The sequence below is a fragment of the Protopterus annectens genome, chromosome 5.part0 (genome assembly GCF_019279795.1).
Source record: "Protopterus annectens isolate FY-2018-M chromosome 5.part0, PAN1.0, whole genome shotgun sequence".
In the NCBI taxonomy this organism is placed as follows: domain Eukaryota; kingdom Metazoa; phylum Chordata; order Ceratodontiformes; family Protopteridae; genus Protopterus; species Protopterus annectens.
The window spans coordinates 1,374,340,318-1,374,360,274 of record NC_056735.1 but is presented as its reverse complement, the minus strand read 5'-3'; the positions used below and the strand labels follow the sequence as shown (position 1 = coordinate 1,374,360,274).

The window sequence follows — 19,957 nt, the reverse complement described above, 5'->3', positions numbered from 1 at the left end:
TATAGTTAGTTTGACAGATGATTACTCATATTATATATGCAGGTAATTCATTTTCGTAAACAAGAAAAATGATTATAAAAATTTAAAATGTTTATGTTTATGACAGCACTTATGACCATGCTACTGTCTGAAAAAACATGTGCTTAGTAAAAAAAAAATAGTACGTTCACTGTGTGAGTGTACATTCACTGTGTGTGTGTGTGTGTGTGTGTGTGTGTGTGTGTGTGTGTGTGTGTGTGTGTATATATATATATATATATATATATATATATATACATATATATCTTGAGTAACTCTTAGCCCTTCTGTTAATGTGCTATGTCAAAACTTATACAAGTGAGCCATCTGGGTCATACCTGAAAAGGGTCTACAAGCAGTGCACTTAAACAGTTAAGAAATGGTAAATAAGTAAATAAATGTGCCACAAAGTCTGTGTTTAACACATTACTGAGTGACTTAACTGCATGCACTGGAACACTTGGCACGATTCCTACTGCTGGTCATGCCTGTGTACAAGGAAGCAGAACATATAACATTCTATTTTTAATACATTATTCTGTGACTTATGCACTATAAAAGATCTATGGATTCCTAGTGCTGGGCCTGCCTGTAAGGAGGAGATCTCTGGTAATATCTATAATGTCCCCCAGTACAGGGCTTGAGAAAGAGAATAACAGACTGACAATGACGAGCAATGTTTTATCAGCTCTTTATATGGACAAAGTAACAAAATATGAGATGTAACATAAAACTTATATTATAGCTTACATTGTAATGCTATAGCTAGTTATATTTTATACTTAATTTACAGAAGAGAGTACACAAAACTTTTTTTTAAAACAAGATCACACTTTCAGGGTTCTATATGTCTTTTGGTTCAAAAAATTAATACAGTTAACTTATAATGTTCTATATGGAAATAACGGTTGACTTGTATCACTTCTGGTTCATATCAGTATATGTCTTGTTCTATTTTTTAATGAAATACTTTGAAAATATACTTTGTAAGAATCAAACATTTATTTTCTCATATATGTTTCTTATATTAGCATGCATATAAACACTAATTTCTGGCAGAATAAAATATAATCAAATTACTGAAAAAGATGTTTCCTGTCCTTTGTTGTGTAACATATGAGAAACACAAATTATTTCCAAGTATGCTACCTAGGGTTACCACCTGTCCCACTTTGCGAGGGACAGTCCCTCTTTGGGTAGTTGTGTCCTGCAAAATATTGTGAGAAAATGGCAAATGTCCTGAGATTTTAGGACAAAATTATTTTCTATATTGTATGTAATAGTTGCATAAAACAGTTATTCTGTATCTGAAACACCTAAATGTTATACGAAACAGAATAAGGAACTGAAATGCTACAAGAATAAACTTTTATTCAGGCAAACAACTGAAGTTCTGTCCTTTGTACTGGCCGTGGGTATGTTTTGCCCTGCAAAATCTGATGTTTGTAGCACAAATGTCCCACTTTGGCCATTTGGAAAGGTGGCAACCCTAATGCTACCAAGTTACCACATATTTGTTCATCATGTAAGTTCTCAACACATTGTATTTATTATGTTATCATTCTTTTCCAGTTTCATGTTTGCTTTCTCAGAAACTGTCTAGATTTACATTGTAAGCATCTGCAACATCTCTACAGACATCCACCCATGAAAAATTCCATTCAGGTGGAACATCAGCAGGTAAACATTTGTAATATTCAGCAAACTTCTCATTGTATTTGTAGAACACAGCCTTCCAGTAAGATGACTCGCTCAGACTTGTGTCTGGTGGAATATTCCAGGATCTGTAGTGATCACTAACTGATTTATACTTTTTGATACGAACCCATTTCCATTTTGTGTCTTTATTCCGAAACTGTTTAATAGTTGCAACAATTGATGTACAGGTTTCAGGAATTAACTTATTTGACTCCTCATTTTTATAGCCATTAATGCCAACTGGTCTGTGATATGTAGCACTGTGTGTCACATGACCAAGTTGACTGTTCTCACAGGGTGTCCCACACCAGAAGCAGCACATTCCACATCCTTCTAAGCTTTCATAGAGCAGAGAGGTGGGTGAGTAGGGTAGGGATGTTATTTTTGTAGCAGCTCTCCACTGTCCAATTTCTGTTTCTATGTCTTTTTCAGTCCTGTTAATACTGCCCTCTAAATATTTAACAAAACACTCCAGATTGGTATGAGATGCAAATATGTCTGCATTTGATGATATAACAAGACAGCTTTGAATATTTTCTTTTACTTTCTCAAAAAATTGCAATATTGTTTCACTGTTAACTTTTGCATTGCTTATTGCATTTTTCAGCATGTTAACTAACACTTTCAATGTCTGTGTGGCCAGTTGAAAAAGTCTAGTGTGGCCATTATACTGTCTCATGCAGTGCTGAATTATTTTCTCATGTAGCCACGTCTGTTCAAACAAAGCACTACTGCTAATGTAATTATAGTAAGTTTCAAAATCATCTTTCATATACAAATCATACATAATTGCTACATTAAAATTCATTCTAGCTTTAAATCCACCACCAGAATAGTTGTTTTTCATGTCATCAGCAATGTCAAATCCTAGATTTTTCTCAATTGCTTTGAAAATTGCTGGCTTCAGAAATTGTTCAGTAAAAGTTTCTGCCATTGTCTGACTTGCATCATTAGTTTTGTACAGTTCCTTAAACAGGTAAAAATAATTCTCTCTCTCTCTAGCAAGTAGTTGCAGTGGGTTATTTTCTTCATTAAATTTCCTGTGTAATTCCTTAAATTTACTGAGTGCAGAAATGCATACATGTAGCTTAAACTCCAAAAGAAATTCAGGCGGATATGAAAACCTGTCTGTTTGCAGTTTTATAATATTTTTATCAACATAATTTAAAACTTTAAACCAGTGACTGGGATCATAATCTCTATCTTGTCTCACAATGTCTTCTACAAACATGCTGCACTGCTCCACTACAAGGAAAGCTTTACATTTGGCCATCTGCTCATCTGTTTCATTGCTGAAATGGCCACTGAGTGAATTTGGTATAAAATCCTTCACACCTTTCAAGAGGCTCCAATCACCTCTTACGTCTCTTATTTTTTTGTTTATATCAGCTGACATGGCAGGCATGTGTTCCCTCAGACTGTTCTCCATATCTGCCTCAATGTTGATTCGCTTAGGCAGGGGAACAGGAATGCAACTGGTTTCTTTATACCACATCGTATCAAAATAAAACAACAGTTCATAATCATTTAATTTAGCTTTATGTTGCTTAAAATTTTCTAAAAGTTCTGAAATGCCCTTTTCAAGTTTCTTACTGTAACTTAGTTTCAGAATATTGACTTCCTTCAAGGCTTTTTTACTTTGGTTTGCTTCTTGGCATCTCTTTGAGGCAGAAAGGAGCAAGTCTTGCCCAAGAGCTTGAATGCAATTAATAAGCCTTTGTCTGTATTCTTCAACAAGTCTTGCCTTTTCTGGGTTAGCAGTAAAGTACTTTTCCAGATGGCTGAGTGCAACAGTCTGTGTTTCTGTAATAAACATTTTGAGCTCTGTTTCTAAGAAACTGGAGATGTTAGTTTCAGAGGCTTCAATTTTATTTTCAGCTTGGATTGTCCACTCCTGCACAGCTCTTCGCATCTCCCAGTCCCACTTGGCAAATTCCTGTGTAATATGATGGAAGGCCTCAGCTACCAAGCTGTTTTTAAAACTAAATATAAAGTTTTCCATTTTTACTGCACTCCATGTGTCCTGTATCAATCTGGAGAAGTCAGAAAATGTTTCTTTGTATTTACTGAATGTCTGGATGGTCTGAAATAAGGACTTTTTCAGTTCAAATACACTGGTACTGTATCCTCTACTAATAGATGCCATGGGGCCACAACCATGCCAAAGGCCTGCTATGTAACCCTTTGAACAGTTGGGGTCAAATGTTGCAACATCAGCAAGTTTGGTAAATTTGTCATCACATTTTTCCATTTTTGCTGCAGCCCTTATAATTTCATCTAACTGGTCCAGAAGAAGCTTGTGACCTATCAGGTTCTGATCATAAGCAGAAATGTCACCCACATTCTGATGGACAAAGACACAAACTGGCTTCTTGCCAACAATTTTCATTCTGATAAAGGCATGTAAAACAATCTGTAATATATCTTTCATTTCTGCAGAATGTTCCATGGACATATTTACAAGGGTCATATCACTTAATCCAGTCACTAGTGTTGCTAGTTCATTGTCATGCTCATAATTGTCAACCAAACTCTGTAATTCGGGGGCTTTTAATCCTTCAGTATCAATAATCATGAGGAAATCATAGCCCAGCTGCGATTGTAAGCTACCTGTGATTTTAAGCAACTGTATAAATGCACCTTTTGTGCCTCTTCCACTGCCCACAGCAAACTGCAGCCCAAACATTGTGTTCAGCAAAGTCGATTTCCCAGTGCTTTGTACACCTAACACTGACAGTACAAACACGCACTTATCTCTTCCCACAAGAATGGCTACTTCTTTTAGAACAGCTGATATCCAGTTTACTGCTATAGTCCCAGTATCTCCATCAAGAAGTTCCAGTGGTAAACCTTCTAACAATAATTCTGCAGCCGTATATGCTAATGTATCAGCTGACGGAATTCCTTGAAATGATTCTTTTTTTTCTGTTATTAGAGTTTCATAAATCTGCCCCAGTTCACGCATGAAATGCTCTAGACCCAGTGAGGCAGCACTGAGTTTATTATTAATTTTTTGAAGCATTGTCTGTTTTTGCTCTCTTTCTGTCTGATTTTCTGTACTGATTAATGTTTTGTATTTATTTCTGTACTGAGACTTTAACTCAGACATTCTAGTTTGAGATTTAGAATTTAACTTGTGCTTTATCCACTGAAGAAAAAGTACTCTATTACTTCCAGATAAATCTGTCAGTTTCTGAATGAAGCTTTTCATAATGTCAGGAAGATCCTTCTCTAACAGAGATTGCCTTAATTGACTTTTCTGTTTTTCTAACTTAGCAGTGTATAGCACCACACTCCCACAGCAGTTTTTTAAACGGCTTTGTTCCTTTTCAAAATCTAACAGTTTCTTGCAGGTCTCACCTTGAAATCTGAAATTTCTGCATTTGAAATCTTGGATATCAGCATTTGTTATAAGACCAATGATGTCTTCACACCAATTCTTTGTGAGTTGAATTTGTTCTTCATCCTCATCTACGTGAATTCCACATTGATGTGCCACAGAAATCATTTCCTCTAGACATAACATGTTTTCTTGGCTACACTGATCCATAGCAGACTGTAGTCTGAAACAAAGTTTTGTTGTAAAGTCAGAATCGTTTATTTGTTGGCTTTTGATAATAATGTATTTTTTACACAAATTAAACATTTGTGTAAATGATAGTAATAAATCTTTTGCATTTTGTATTGTAACATCTGAAGTTAATATGAGATAGATCTGTGCCTTGTTTTTTGTCAAGTTTTTTAGGTACTGAAGTTTCATTTCTGTAATATCACCAAGGAACACAAAGACAGCAGAAGAGATTAGTGTTAAAAATTCAGCTTGCTCTGGTGTTTTGAAGGCATCACCATGTAGATTAATTATCTGAAATGGCTGTGTGAAAACATCATTGTTTTCAGAACCAGATGGCAAGTACCAAGAAATCTCTGCAAGACCATTGGATATTTTCTTAGGTAAGTTTGCACAATCCATATGGTAATGGATAAATATATTATGATATTGCTGTTTATTGTTGAGGATGTCATTCAGTATTTTAGACTTTGACACATTAATGTCACCTACCTTTATAAATGAGAAAGTTGGAATTTTCATTGAAACTACATGTTCTTCCAGGAACCCATTGTTGTCTTTCCCTCGTATGGGGTGCCACTTCTTTAAAACTGAGCGCAGTGCCCAGAGCAGGAAGGTACAACTGTTGTTCCATGTAGGCAGTAAAAGCGGTAATGCAAACTGACATGAAGCCATTTTTACCATGAGCTCCTGCTGTAACAGAGCATCTGAACAGAGAAACACTGACACAATTATATCTAAAGGGTGGATCCAGGGAACTGCTGAGCAGGTGGAAGTTGTAAATATATCATTAGATTCCAGCTCCTGCATTTCATTTCTTATGATATGATCACAGATACATTTTATGTTGACTGCACTGGCATCTAATCTCATTACCTTCCTAAGAAAGTACCAGGGAACATGCTCTAGGGATTTTGGTGCACACCCTTCCAAAGCTTCCACACTAATTTCTAATACATTCCTCAGTGAAAGTTTTTTCTTACAGAACTGAACTAACCCCACTTGTGTTAAAACTTCTTGGGCATGATTGTCCCACATGTACTTCTCGGAGATTACTTCACTTTTAGATTCACATTTCTCTGCTGCATTAGTGCCATCCTGTATACCAGCCCATGTGTACTTCTCTGAGATTGCTTCCCTCATAGGTTCACATTTCTGTGCTGCATTAGTGTCATCCTGTATACCAGCCCATGTGTACTTCTCTGAGATTGCTTCCCTCATAGGTTCACATTTCTGTGCTGCATTAGTGTCATCCTGTATACCAGCCCATGTGTACTTCTCTGAGATTGCTTCCCTCATAGGTTCACATTTCTGTGCTGCATTAGTGTCATCCTGTAAACCAGCACTCTGTGCAGGTATATTTGCTCCAGGGTCACTATAAATGTCTTCATCAGATTCTGAATGATCATTTTGATCTGTAAACACACAAAAAATGAAAATTAAATTTTTATCATGTACAAGTGAGTGCCAGTAAAGACAATGATATTAAAAAGGCACACCAGAAATAATGTTACTTTCAATTTCTTGGCAAAAACACATCACTTAGAGAAATGTCATAGCATTAAAAGTCAAAGCTGGCACTGTTTATTTACTGTATCTTCATCAGACTGCAAATATTTATTTAAGTACAGAACTCTTTTAATTTATGATGTAAATGATGTTAGACAAAGAAATGAAGAGTACAACAATATGTGGGTACTGTATATAAAGAAGATACAGATGAGGGCTGGGGTCCATATGTATGCAGTACTGATAACATTTAGGCATGCTACACCTGGAATTCCTTCACAAAGGAAACCCATTTACTAAGTACTTACACATTTGCTGCAAGTACATAGTTTAGTTTGGAACAAATGTTTCCTACATTCAGACATCAGAAATCTAGTCTGATTTGGTAAGTCAACAAATACCCATATATGATCATATCATTAAGGCTCTGTTTGAATACATTATTATGTATGATTATTCAGACTAGTTTAATGTAGTCATTGTCTGTGGCTCATAAGCAGTCAAGTTTTCACTTACATAATCATTAATGTTGCCTTATCCTTATATAAGGGGTTTACTATTCCCCTGTATTCCAAATCACACACTATAAAGCAATAGCAGGGCAGAATGAAGTTAGTGTCTAAATCTTGGGCTTATACACAATGCCATCTGCAGGTTAGATGGAACTACAAAGTAGCAGTAACAGGCTTGATCTGTTCACAGAGACTCACACCTTTGTGCTATGAGGGATTCATGCCCAAAGCACAACAGGTTGCAATAATACTATTCAAAATTACTGCAGTGTTTTACAGTAGCCTGCTATGTTTTCTCAGACACATAAACCCATATAATATATCAAGCAACGCCACTGCTTTACCAGGCCTAAAAGGGAGGCATATATAGGGACTGGATATCATTTTTGCATTGTCTTGTTGTTCAAAAAAGCTATATAAGTGGTACAGGACTGACTTACTAAACATGAATAAGAGTTTATGGGAATCAAAGACTGTGGACTGGTGGGCAGTATATGGGACAGCCTCACTGAGAATGGCTAAGCATTAAAGGCTGTGGACCACTGTTTTATGAGACTAATATATCAGACTGCTTTTGTTTCAAAGATCAAAACAGGATATTACTGGTACCACATCATTACAGTACAGCTGTGTGACATCATTAGAAGTATCAGTTGTAAGTATGTATTCATGTATCCTCACTAACTGCTGTGGTACTATCAAAGGACAGAACATTATCAGGAACATATCAGTACATTCAAGCTGTTTCACGTCATTAGGAGTAGGTATGCTATCTATGTATTCTCATTGCCTCCCTAGTTGCAATCATGCTATCACAGAACAAGACATGACTGGTAATCATTACACAGCAATTACTGAAAGTAGGAGCAGAGGCTGTAGCATCTGCTTTAGCATGGATAACCTTAATTTTAGGTTAGGTAATGCCTGTGAGTGCAGCTGTATATTTGGGACAATTGTTCCTATCTGAAGGGTTAAACTTCCTTACTTAAAGATGTACAGAGATCTGATATTGTCAATTTTTCATCTTGTCCTCAAATATGGGTCCACATCTGATCCATCAGCTCTGACCCAGTCCTTACTAAGCTTGTGGCAACCAAAAAGCTCTTGGCTAACTCCCCTTATCCACAATGCATCTCTCCCTGTTACCTCAAATCTGGTTTGCTGCTTCATAAAGACATGGTCCGAGCAGCTAGCTCTTGACATTTTATGTTATATTATTATAATATTTTCTCTCTATCTTATTTCTTTGTAATCTTTGGTATTTAGCCTTTTTGCATCTCCCCCTTGTTTCTAAAACCCTTTCAAACAGTAACAACTTTTTTATTAGGTTTCTTCACTTTCCCTGTATCTCTGTCACCTTTTTTCCTGCTAGTAACATTTTTTTTATAGGTTACTCATCCTATACCCCCTCCTGTTTACCTTTAATGTATGATTAACTACTATTGTTAGTAGTTTCCCCCTTTCTTTCCCCTCGCTCATATTTATTTATTTACAGTTTGTTAACTGGGGAAGTCCACTGGCCCATACTGAGCCCGTTTTTAGTTGAGGCTCATGGAGAAAAGCTCCACAGTAATATAGAAGTTGCACAGTACAAAGACAGGAGAATCGTAAAGCATAGTTATACAATTACATCATTGGTTGTTTAACATATTGTAGTAAGTATATAGATTGAAAAGTACATGGAAAGTGATATCATATATATATATATATATATATATATATATATATATATATATATATATATACACACACACACACACACACACACACACACACACACACACATAAACACACACACACACACATATAAACTTTCCCTTTTTCTATCTTTTCACCTTAAATGCGTGTGTGAGTGTGTGTGTATTTGTGTGTGTGTGTGTGTGTGTGTCTCATATAATTGTTTTCCACGTGGCAGAGAAACAAGATAAACCAGCAGGGAACAAGAAATGTACAAACTGCAGTCATAAAATACCTTTCAGTGACTTGCACTCCCCGTGCATTTATTGTCTAAGGCCCCTTAACCTGCAAGAAGATTGTGTGATCTGCCATTCTTTCTACCACAGAGCTTTGGTTGAGAGAAAAATAAGCTCATTTTGAGGGGCATGCTGCCATCTGTTTTGAGGAGTCTATTTCTGGTTGTCACCCCTAATTGGTGAAATCCTCAAAATCCAAATTGGCTCATTGGAGCTCTGCTTCTTCCCTTTCCTCCAAGAGTGGTGACAGAGGAAAGAAGAGGCCTTCCTTGACTCTGACAGACCCTTCTGTGCTGACAAATATAACTCCAAAACCTTCAGCATCTCTGACTCCACAGGAGCCTTCAGCTCTGAGGACTTCTAAGTTGGTACAGATTCTTAAGCTCTTAGTCTCTCAGACAAGAATAGATCAGGTCCATTGATGTTGGATCTAGCAACAACTCCATTTAAACTGATCATGTCACTTCCAAGGACAAGGTATTCCCTGATCATCAATCCTGTTCCTTCAAGGGTAACATCCCCATTTTAAGTAGACCTAAATTCCCATCACATCCTCTTCCCATTCAAATAGGAGCCTTACTAAAGAAGACATGGAATGAGTGGTATAGAAGATATTGTGGGCACAGGGCATCACTAAATCTCCCTCAACCTTAACTCATGTGGTTGTAGGTCTATCCAAATCATCCACTCCCCCACTAACTCCTCCTCCAACTTCAGGGCAAGCTTCAAAGTCATCAGATCTGATACACACACTGACTTTCAGTTTGGGTCCGAAGATGTCTCTTTCTTTGGATCAGACTTCTACTTGGATCTTCTTGGCCTTTTCGAAGCTGAAGAGTTCCTGGAGCTGAAGTGGACCTCACTGACCACGGGTGCACTCGACTCATGGGCCTTCAGAGCAGTCAGTGCATTTCTTGGCTTCTGCACAGGTGAGCTTGGCTCTGGCTCTTACCCTAAGTGAGCTGTCTTCTGGGCTGGAGGGGACCTGATTCTCACAAGCATGGCTTGTCAGTGACAGAGTCCTCCTTCATTCAGGGGCAGTCAACCTACTGGGCTTTGGAGATGGCTATAGCTGACACCGCATCTAGAAAATCACCTGCCCCCTCAGATCCTCAATACCATTTATGTTCCTTGCGCACTTCTTTTGACCAGGATGTTCCACAGGGACTGCAGGACCTCAGGCACCAGGATACCCATTGGGGTACCCCTGCCTCTTCCAATACCTCCCCAGAGCACCCCACTGAAGAGGGTCTTTGGAAGAGACTTTGCAAGAGGAAGCATTTGGATGCCACTGAGGAGTCAGCCACAGAGGAAATTGGCATTAATGTGGGAGAAGGATCCCCATGGTCACTTCCTGATGATATTCCTTTCAGGGATATTCTGGAGATTCTAAAGCAGAGAAGTGTTGGGCTGTCCAGCAATCCTTCATTTGAGGAGTCAGTTTACCTGGCAGCCTCTGGTTCCCATCCATCTACCTCCTGGGTGACTCCTCCCACCAATGAGCTCATAGGTTTAATCTCTCAGTGGGCATGGGAGACCCCAGATTCCATTGAACCTATTCCCTGGAGACAGAAAGAAATAAATACTGCTCCAACTGACAAGGCCTTCTGGACCAAATGGGTTGCAGTAAATGCTATGGTCATGGCAGTGGCAACCAGAAAGGAACTTTCAAAGGAGAGTTCCACTATTTATCCTCCTAATAAAGATTCCAGGACAATGGATAGATGTGGGAAGTGAGTGTCTTTTTCCAGTAACCTTTGCCTTATGATTGCTGAATTACCTTTCTCATTTCACCAGGATGCAAAGGGATCTGATCAAAGAATTGTCAAATGCTCTTGAAGGAGCAGTAGCTTAGGGTGCAACAGAAAGTGTGGCTTCCCAGTTAGCGGCCCTATATTCTGTGGCTAACTCTTCCATGAGGCTCATTGCGCATGCAGCTGAAGGAACGACTAGAGCAGTGGGTTCCGGAATTTCTGTGAGGAGGCATGACTGGATGCACCTATGTGATTTGAGGAGCCTTTTAAGTCTTCACTTGTCAAGGCACCATTTGATGGTACATCATTTTTTGGTCCCAAAGTCAAAGATATACTATCCAGTTGTGAAAAAGAAGGTAAAACCCTTTCTGCCATGGGCATACATTTTTCTGCTCCTCAGAGACCTTACCCTAAAGGTCAGAGAAATAGCCAAAAATGTAGTTCAAAAAGTCTCAGGGTCTTACCAGGTCACACATGAAGATTTTTTCCCCAAAGGCAGAGGGGAGGAAAATAATAGAAGACACCACCCTCATGGTAGAGGAGGCCTGTAGAACCAAGTGTCCTGGGAGTCTTTCTTCAGCAAACCCTTTCAGCACTCCTGAAAAGAGGCCCAGTTGTCCACCTCTGGAGGCAATTGGGAGTCGATTATCCCTGCAGTGGAGAGCCTGGCAAAAGATAACTTCCAATTTGTGAGTGCAGAGGATAATATCCAGGGTTACCAAATTCCCTTCACTCAACAACCAACCCCAACAGAAAAATCCCAGACATTCCACCCAGTCAAAGGGATCGAGCAATCATTTAAATTCAAAACCTGCTGGAAAAAAAAGAGTCATCCAAGAGGTACCCTGAGACCAGGCAGGATTCGGAATTTACTCAAAATCCTTTTTAGTTCCAAACAAAACACTGGACTGGAGACCAATTCTGGATCACAGCAGATTAAACAGGTCAGTTCAATGTTGCAAGTTCTGTATGGTCACAGTGCGGTCCATACTTCCTTTCCTGGAGCAGGATAATTGGCTGTACTCTATAGATCTACAGGATGCATACTACCATATAAAAATGGACAGAAGTTACAGAAGATACCTACCCTTTTGGGTGGGAGGCAGTCATTACTAGTTCATAGCACTGTCCTTTGGTCTTACTACAACCCCCAGAGTGTTCACCAAATGCATGGCAGTGGTTGTGGCTCACCTGAGATGACAAGGATTCTGGGTGTTTCCTTATTTAGATGACTGTCTTATATCAGTCTCTACCAGGAATCTATTTAGCCATGCAAGAGACTCTGTTCTTCCAATCTGTACAGAACTAGGAATAACCATAAATTATCAAAAATCACACCTGGAATCTTCTCAAACAATAGAGCTCATAGGAACACTACTGGACACTACTCAGATGACTGCAAAACTTCCCCCTTCCAGAGTGTTGACAATCAGATGACAAACACACAGATTAATTGAAAGCAAGAATGTAGCTGCTCATCATGTTTTACAGGCCTTAGGATCAATGGTCACGTCAATTGTGTTAGTTCCGTTACCCAGATTTCATATGTGAATACTTTAATGGCTTCTAGTTGCCCAATGGTCAACTATCCACCAATCAATTTCTCACCAAATCCTCATAACAGACACATAGAGTGGGAGGTTGGCATAACGGTTAAGGTGTTTACCTTACAGACACAAGGTGCAGGGTTTGATTCTGACATTGGGTAACTGGCTAGGCTTTAAATAGCCTACAAGGGCAGTTAGCCTAGTACTAATCTATGAACTATGAACATGCAAAAGTACCCTTTCATGGTGGATTCATTCAGCACAGTTGACTCAAGGTTGACCCTTCCTTTCCCCCTCAGCCACAGGCCATGGTGACCATGGGAACTTCCCAGATAGGGTGGGGGGCATTATCTGGGGAAGGCAGTCCAAGGAACTTAGTCAGCAGACTAGGCCAATATGTACATAAACATCCTGGAGATCAGGACAGTGCTTCCAGCATTGCAGGCATTTCAGAATGCTTTCCCTCTGGGAACAGTAGTGATTCAATCAGACAACATGTCAGTGGTCTGGTACATAAACAAGCAAGGAGGAACCTGATCATACCCTCTGTGTCGAGAAGCGCTAAGGGTGTGGCAATGGGCAATCTCATCCAACTGCTTTCTTATAGCAACGCACATTCTGGGAAAGTCCAATGTGATAGCAGACAAGTTGAGCAGATCCATTCTCATGCCTCATGAGTGGTCCAGACAATAGTAGAGGACATTTTCTGTAGATGGGGCCAGCCGTGCTGCAACCTCTTCGTTTCTCCCCTAAACAACAAATGCAGCAGTAACTTTGCTCTAATCCCCCAACCGGGGGACTCCTCTGAATGATGCACTCATACACAACTGGCCTCCTGGTCTATTGTACACCTTTCCCCATTCCTTTGATTCCACAGATGGATAGTGAAGCTAGGAACCACAGAGGACGCAATCCAATAATCCAAGACACTTTTTATTGATTTAGTGCTTTTGTCAAGGTGAAAGACTTCATCAGAACAGCCATGTTTGTTAAAAACATCTTTAAATAACCCACCCCCAACTCACATTGGTTAAAAGAAAGACATCACTTCCTGCATACAATTCTTCTTCTTCTTCTTTCAGCTTTTTTGGGTTAGGGGTCACCACAGTGGATCACCTGCCTGCTCATGATTGGCATTGGAGTTTTACAGTGTCAGGCACTGGTCAAAGGGTAGTACATCCAGGCTAGCCAGGATGGTTTCACAACTTGATGACTTACTAAGAGAATGTGTTGTATTGAAGAACATGTTAATCGAGAGAGGGTACCCTGAAAACTTTATCAGCAGTATAGCTGAGGAAGTTATCACAAAGAGAGAACTAGGTAACTTTAGCCCTCTATTATTCCATGGGTTGAATGGGCCTTTGCAAAAGGAGAAATCTGATATATTTAGTAGGGCAATTATTTTACCTTTCAATATCAATTTTTACAACATTAAAGAGATTGTGGTTAAGCTTTGGGCAATTTTTAGTTTGGACATTGATGTCCACAGTAAACTGGGCAAGAGGCCACAGGTTGTCTATAAAAAAGGAAACTTTCCTGAGAGGGCTACTGGAAAGACATAACATTAAATCAGATCAGGGTGGCAGTTATAGATGTGGTAGGTGCCCACAGTGCCCGTATATAATTGACACAAACAAAATGAAAATAAAAAACTATGGATATGTCACCACACGTAGGAAACATTATTGTTATTCAAAAGGAGTTGTTCACGTCACATTATATGATTCGTGCGACGCCTACTACAAAGGAAATACAATCAGGGCACTTGAGACAAAGAATTTATCAGCACACATATGACATTAAACACAAGAATGAGAATAATGCACTGTATAGGCACATCAACCTTCACCCATTGCATGCTTTAAAATTTTTCATTGTAGCCTAAGTTGATTTGGGTCCTTGGGGAGGTCCTTTGGATGAATTTTTAGAGTTCATGGAGCTCAAGTGGCAGATTACAACAAATGCCTGTCAGGCTCCTGTACTCGATGATAGAGTTTCTATAAGTTCAGTACTTAAGCTGAAATCTATGCTGTTTTTGTAATATGTAAGCATTTTTTGCCAGCAGTACACTAAATATTTTAATGTTTTTTTCATTGTTTATTTTATGCAGGAAGTGATGTCTTTCTTTTAACCAATGCAAGTTGGGGGTGGGTTATTTAAAGATGTATTTTAACAAACATGGCTACTCTGATGAAGTCTTTCACCTTGATGAAAGCACTAAATCAATAAAAAGTGTTTTGGATTATTGGATTGTGTCCTCTGTGGTTCCTAGCTTCACTATCCATCTGTGGATTTATTTAGTTTTGGTCATTCTATGTTTGGTTTGGCTCCTCAATGGATGACAGTGAACAGCTTGAGTGCAGTGAAGGCACTGATCTACAAGCCATTTTGATGTCTATTTCTTCACTGGCAAACACTGTGACTGATTTATCTAAGAAAGTGGACATTTTATTAAACAAAAATGGATCGGACATTTTAGCAAATGGAAATACCACTGGTAACCAAAGTTCCGACCAGTTTGATATCACTCCAGCTCAAAGGGTTTGTTTCCTTGACAAGAGCAGGCAGAATCTTGGGACATTTTCTGAAAATAATGTGTTTGGAGCCGTTTCTCAACCCTGCAACAGTCAGGGACTTATTGGTGATGTGACAGCAGCACCTTCGGTTGAGCAGTGGCTAAAAACCGGAGTTCAGCTTGAAAAATATGACGCAAACTCTTCTAATGCTGTTGGTAATTTAGAACAGCAATTTTGGCAATTTAAGGAACTTTTGACTAAATATAAGAAGCTGCAGTTGGAGAACGAGTATTTATTGGAGTGTATTAAACGTGAACAGATCCCCAAAGGGCTCCAAATGTGGAAATACTCTACCGGACTGGTAAAGGGTTCACAATTATACAAAGACTTAATTGTGTTTTTTAATAAGCAGAGATGTGAATTGTTACATATTTTGGTTGGTGATAACCGGAAAATGGCAATGTTAGTGAGAGACAGAGAGAAGTTGGATAACAGTATTAAAAATGATTTACTGTTTGAACACAAACAAGTTGATTTTTACAAGGTTTTTAGTAATGTAGAAAATGAGCTATGTGAATTAAAAACACACAAAGAAAAGAAATTATTAAGGAACCTGGATGACTATGAGGTGGGGAGAGCATACCCAGACCCCCCACAGGGTCAACAAGGGGGGTGCCATGATAGGTATGAGGAATATAATGCTGACATTAATGCTGGCAATTCTCAATCTAGCAATACATGTCCTGACACCCCTTTAGACCCACCGCCTCTGAGGAGATCAGAACAATTGATGAATCAGAGGCAGGAGAGACAAGGCAATGAGAGATATGGCCAGAACAACTATGAGAACAACTATCAGGGCCAATGGAGGGGGAGGCGGAACAACTACCAGAGGCAATGAGCCTTAGTGGAGAATTTGATAATGCTGACTGCACTATTATCAAAAATTTGGGTGGTGATTTTAATATTTATAACTACAGTCAAATGATGGTTACTGTTGAATGGGCTGAATTTTTTTCTAAGGACCTGAACATTGTCCCTGCTACAAACCTTAATATTGTCAACACTATTATACAACATAAGTTATACACAAGGAAATTGAACTTAGCACTACATTTTTCTTCAGACAACCTGGCCTTGACCCATGCAGCATTACACAGACCTAGTACCTTTATGCCCCCTACACACCCCACAGTACAAACATTTGAGATGTTATGTGATAAAGAAATTAGGGGGTTGGTACAGAATAGGAGTCACAACTTACATCATAACTTGACTACGAGTGAGGCAGTGGTCCTACAGGACATTTTGGACTGTAGAAAGACAAGATTCATGAAACCGGACAATGGTGGGGGATTAGTAGTTATGGGCCTTGATGACTACAATAGTAGAATGTTGGAGCTTTTATACAGTGTATGTAGAAGTCTCTCACAATGAATTGAACATTGCATGTAGAAACATTGGCTTACATATTGAGAAACTGTTACTTAATGGTCAGATATCGATAGAGACACATGAGTACCTGTATATAAAACATCCTAGGATCCCAACAATATTCGGGATTCCTATAATACATAAGTCCATTACTAACCCCCCCCCCTTCATCCTATAGTGGATGTTAAGGCCTCTTAAACTTTTTTTCCTAGCAAAATACATTGATAATAAGGTTAAACATGTACTTGATGGGAGAGAATCCATTATTAGAGACTTCTGGAACATTCTAGGGAAAATAAAACCTGAAATGTTTGATGATTTGATATTTGTCACAATTGATGTGTGTGACTTGTTCTTGGTGATCCCACATGACGAAGGGCTCGAATGGTTTTATGACTATCTTTGTACAAAGACATCTTTTGATCATGGGACCATTTTGACCATTTGAGCATGTATGGAGCTTGTCCTGGAGAACAATTTCATCAGCTTTGAGGGACATCTGTTCAAACAAAGAACCGGTGTTGCTATGGGTGCATGCTGTGCACCAACATTTGCTAACATTGTAGTGGCACAATGGGAGGATCTGTTCATTATGAACTCTGAGTTCAGTGACCTCTGGGTGCTTTATGGGTGCTATTTGGATGATATTGTCCTTTTTTGGAAAGGAGGTGAAAATGACCTGAATAGGTTTTTCACCTTCATTAATGGGACCTCCAATTTTTTGAAGTTCAATATGAACAAAAACAAGGACACTTTGAACTACCTTGATGTGACTGTACAGAAAAACTATGTCACAAAGGGTTTTACCTCCCATTTATTTCGCAAGCCAACATATTCCAACTCATCATAGCTCTCAACTAATCAGAGACAAATCTCAACAGAATCGAGGACAAATCCTCAAGTAATTAGGGACAATCAGACATTTTTTTAAATATTTTTACTATCAGCTTGAAACATTTGCAGAATAAGAGAATGTGGATTAATATAGATTTTCCGATGTAAAACGTCTATAACTCTGAATTACAATCATTATTTTTTAAGGGCAATTCACCACCTTTTCTTCAGCAGTCACCAGTTTTAAGAAGGATTAAGAGGGACAGACCTACAATCAGAGTCTAAATTAGGGACGTCCCTAAAGATCAGGGACAGTTGAGAGGTGTGCAACTCATTGTTGCACTTTTCTAGCAGGCATCCTGTACATCAGAAGAAGGCACTGGTCGCAGTATGTCAGGCTAGCCAGGATGGTTTCACAACTTGATGACTTCCTAAGAGAATGTGCTGTATTGAAGCACATGTTAATCAAGAGAGGGTACCCTGAAAATTTTATCAGCAGTATAGCTGAGGAAGTTATCACAAACAGAGAACTAGGTAACTTTAGCCCTCTATTATTCCATGGGTTGAATGGGCCCTCACAAAAGCAGAAATCTGATGTATTTAGTAGGGCACTTATTTTACCTTTCAATATCAATTTTTACGACATTAAGGAGATTGTGGTGAAGCTTTGGCCAATTTTTAGTTTGGACATTGATGCCCACAATAAACGGCAAGAGGCCGCAGGTTGTCTATAAAAAGGAAACTTCCCTGAAAGTGCTACTGGAAAGACATAACATTAAATCAGATCAGGGTGGCAGTTATAGATGTGGTAGGTGCCCACAGTGCCAGTATATGATTGACACAAACAAAATTAAAATCAAAAACTATGGGTATGTCACCACACATTATTGTTATTCAAAAGGAGTTGTTTACGTCGCATTATGTGATTCTTGCGATGCCTACTATGCAGGAAAAACAATCAGGGCACTGAGACAAAGAATATATCAGCACACATATGACATTAAACACAAGAATGAGAATAATGCACTGTACAGGCACATCAGCCTTCACCCATTGCATGCTTTCAAATTTTTCATTGTCAACCAAGTTGATTTGGGTCCGGCGGGGATCCCTTGGATGAATTTTTAGAGTTCATGGAGCTCAAGTGGCAGATTAGAACAAATGCCTGTCAGGATCCTGGACTCAATGAGAAAGTTTCTATAAGTTCATTACTTAAGCTGTAATCTATGCTGTTTTTGCAATATGTAAGCATTTTTACCAGCCATACACTAAATATTTTAATGGCTTTTTCATTGTTTATTTATGCAGGAAGTGATGTCTTTCTTTTAACCAATGTGAGTTTGGGGTGGGTTATTTAAAGATGTGTTTTAACAAACATGGCTATTCTGATGAAGCCTTTCACCTTGAAAGTGCTAAATCAATAAAAAGTGATGTTAAGTTGTCTATCTCGCCTTCGTTCTTGCTGGTTGGGATCGGAGCCAATCCTCGGCTCTGACTTGGCCATCTTCTATAGCTCGAGAGCTGTGTACTGGCTCGAGACTACCCCTTATCCCATGATGTCTAGCGATAGCTACCCAGATCACATTTGCCGCATCAGCTGCGAGGTGTCGTTTTTCTGGCTCAGGCTCATATAAAGTTTTTTATATAACTTTCTTACTCTAGAATTTTATATTTTCAGTGTTTTATTGTTAACGATTAGTCTTGTTTTTTGTGATAGCTAGTGTTTAGTTGTAGTATCACTTCCTTTCCTTGTAGAACTCGTTTAACTTAGAGAGTTCTCCCCCACCCCTCCCCCTATCCTCTTCTTGTCAAATTAGCCATTTAGATTAGAGGCTTTCCTTCTACCTTTCTTTCATAGGCTAGCCGTTTAAGTTAGAGGCTTTCCTATTAAAAAAAAAAAAAAAAAAAAAAAACTTTAGCTATAGTCTTGTAGTACAGTGTGTTTTTTGTGTAGACTGTATTTTGCTTTGGTAGCTGTTGTTGTATTTGTTGTTTCCTTCTTTCAGGATGTCAAAGGAATCCAAAGTGTCTGGATTCAAGACGTGTGACTCATGCTGTCAGAAAATGTCTCTGACAGATGGGCACACTTCTTGCGTCTGTTGCTTAGGCACTGTGCACCTGCAGGACTCTTGTTCTATCTGCCATGCCTTTAGTCCAAGAGTCCTGCTAGAGCATAAGAATAAGCTTATTATTAGGGATCTTTTGAAACCCCAGGATTCACCGGCCAAGAGCTCTCAGCATGTGAAATTCCCTAAATCTACCAAGCCGTTGGCTCCAAGTTTGGAGCCATCCTCGGTTCAGACTCTACCTTCTACTTAGGTTCTGGCTGGCACCAATAAGACTATCTCCCCATCGGCTCCATCAGAAACTTTGGAGCCTTCATGGAGCCACAAAAGGCTGAGGTCCCCTTCACTGGAATTGGTACATTCAGCTCCTCAGTCTCCTTTGCTTCAGAGCGAGCTCAGTCACCGATCCTTTCACTTCTCTCGATCCTCTAGGCTGTGGGATCATGATGTGGAGAGAGTGGTCAGTAGGTTGCTAAAGTCGCAGGAACTTGCCAAGATGTTGTCCAGCCCTCCTCAACAGGTGTCAGC

General features: G+C 39.1%; 1 protein-coding gene across 1 annotated transcript in view; it reads right to left on the bottom strand.

Annotated features, from left to right (window-relative positions):
- Window positions 1–1,441: 1,441 nt before the first annotated feature.
- LOC122801683 (interferon-induced very large GTPase 1-like) overlaps window positions 1,442–19,957 on the bottom strand; it is a 141,576-nt gene continuing 123,060 nt past the window's right edge. Inside the window, exon 3 of the mRNA XM_044071193.1 lies at window positions 1,442–6,699. Coding sequence (XP_043927128.1) covers window positions 1,607–6,699 — 5,093 coding nt within the window. The 3' untranslated portion in view covers window positions 1,442–1,606. The remainder of the gene's footprint in view (window positions 6,700–19,957) is intronic.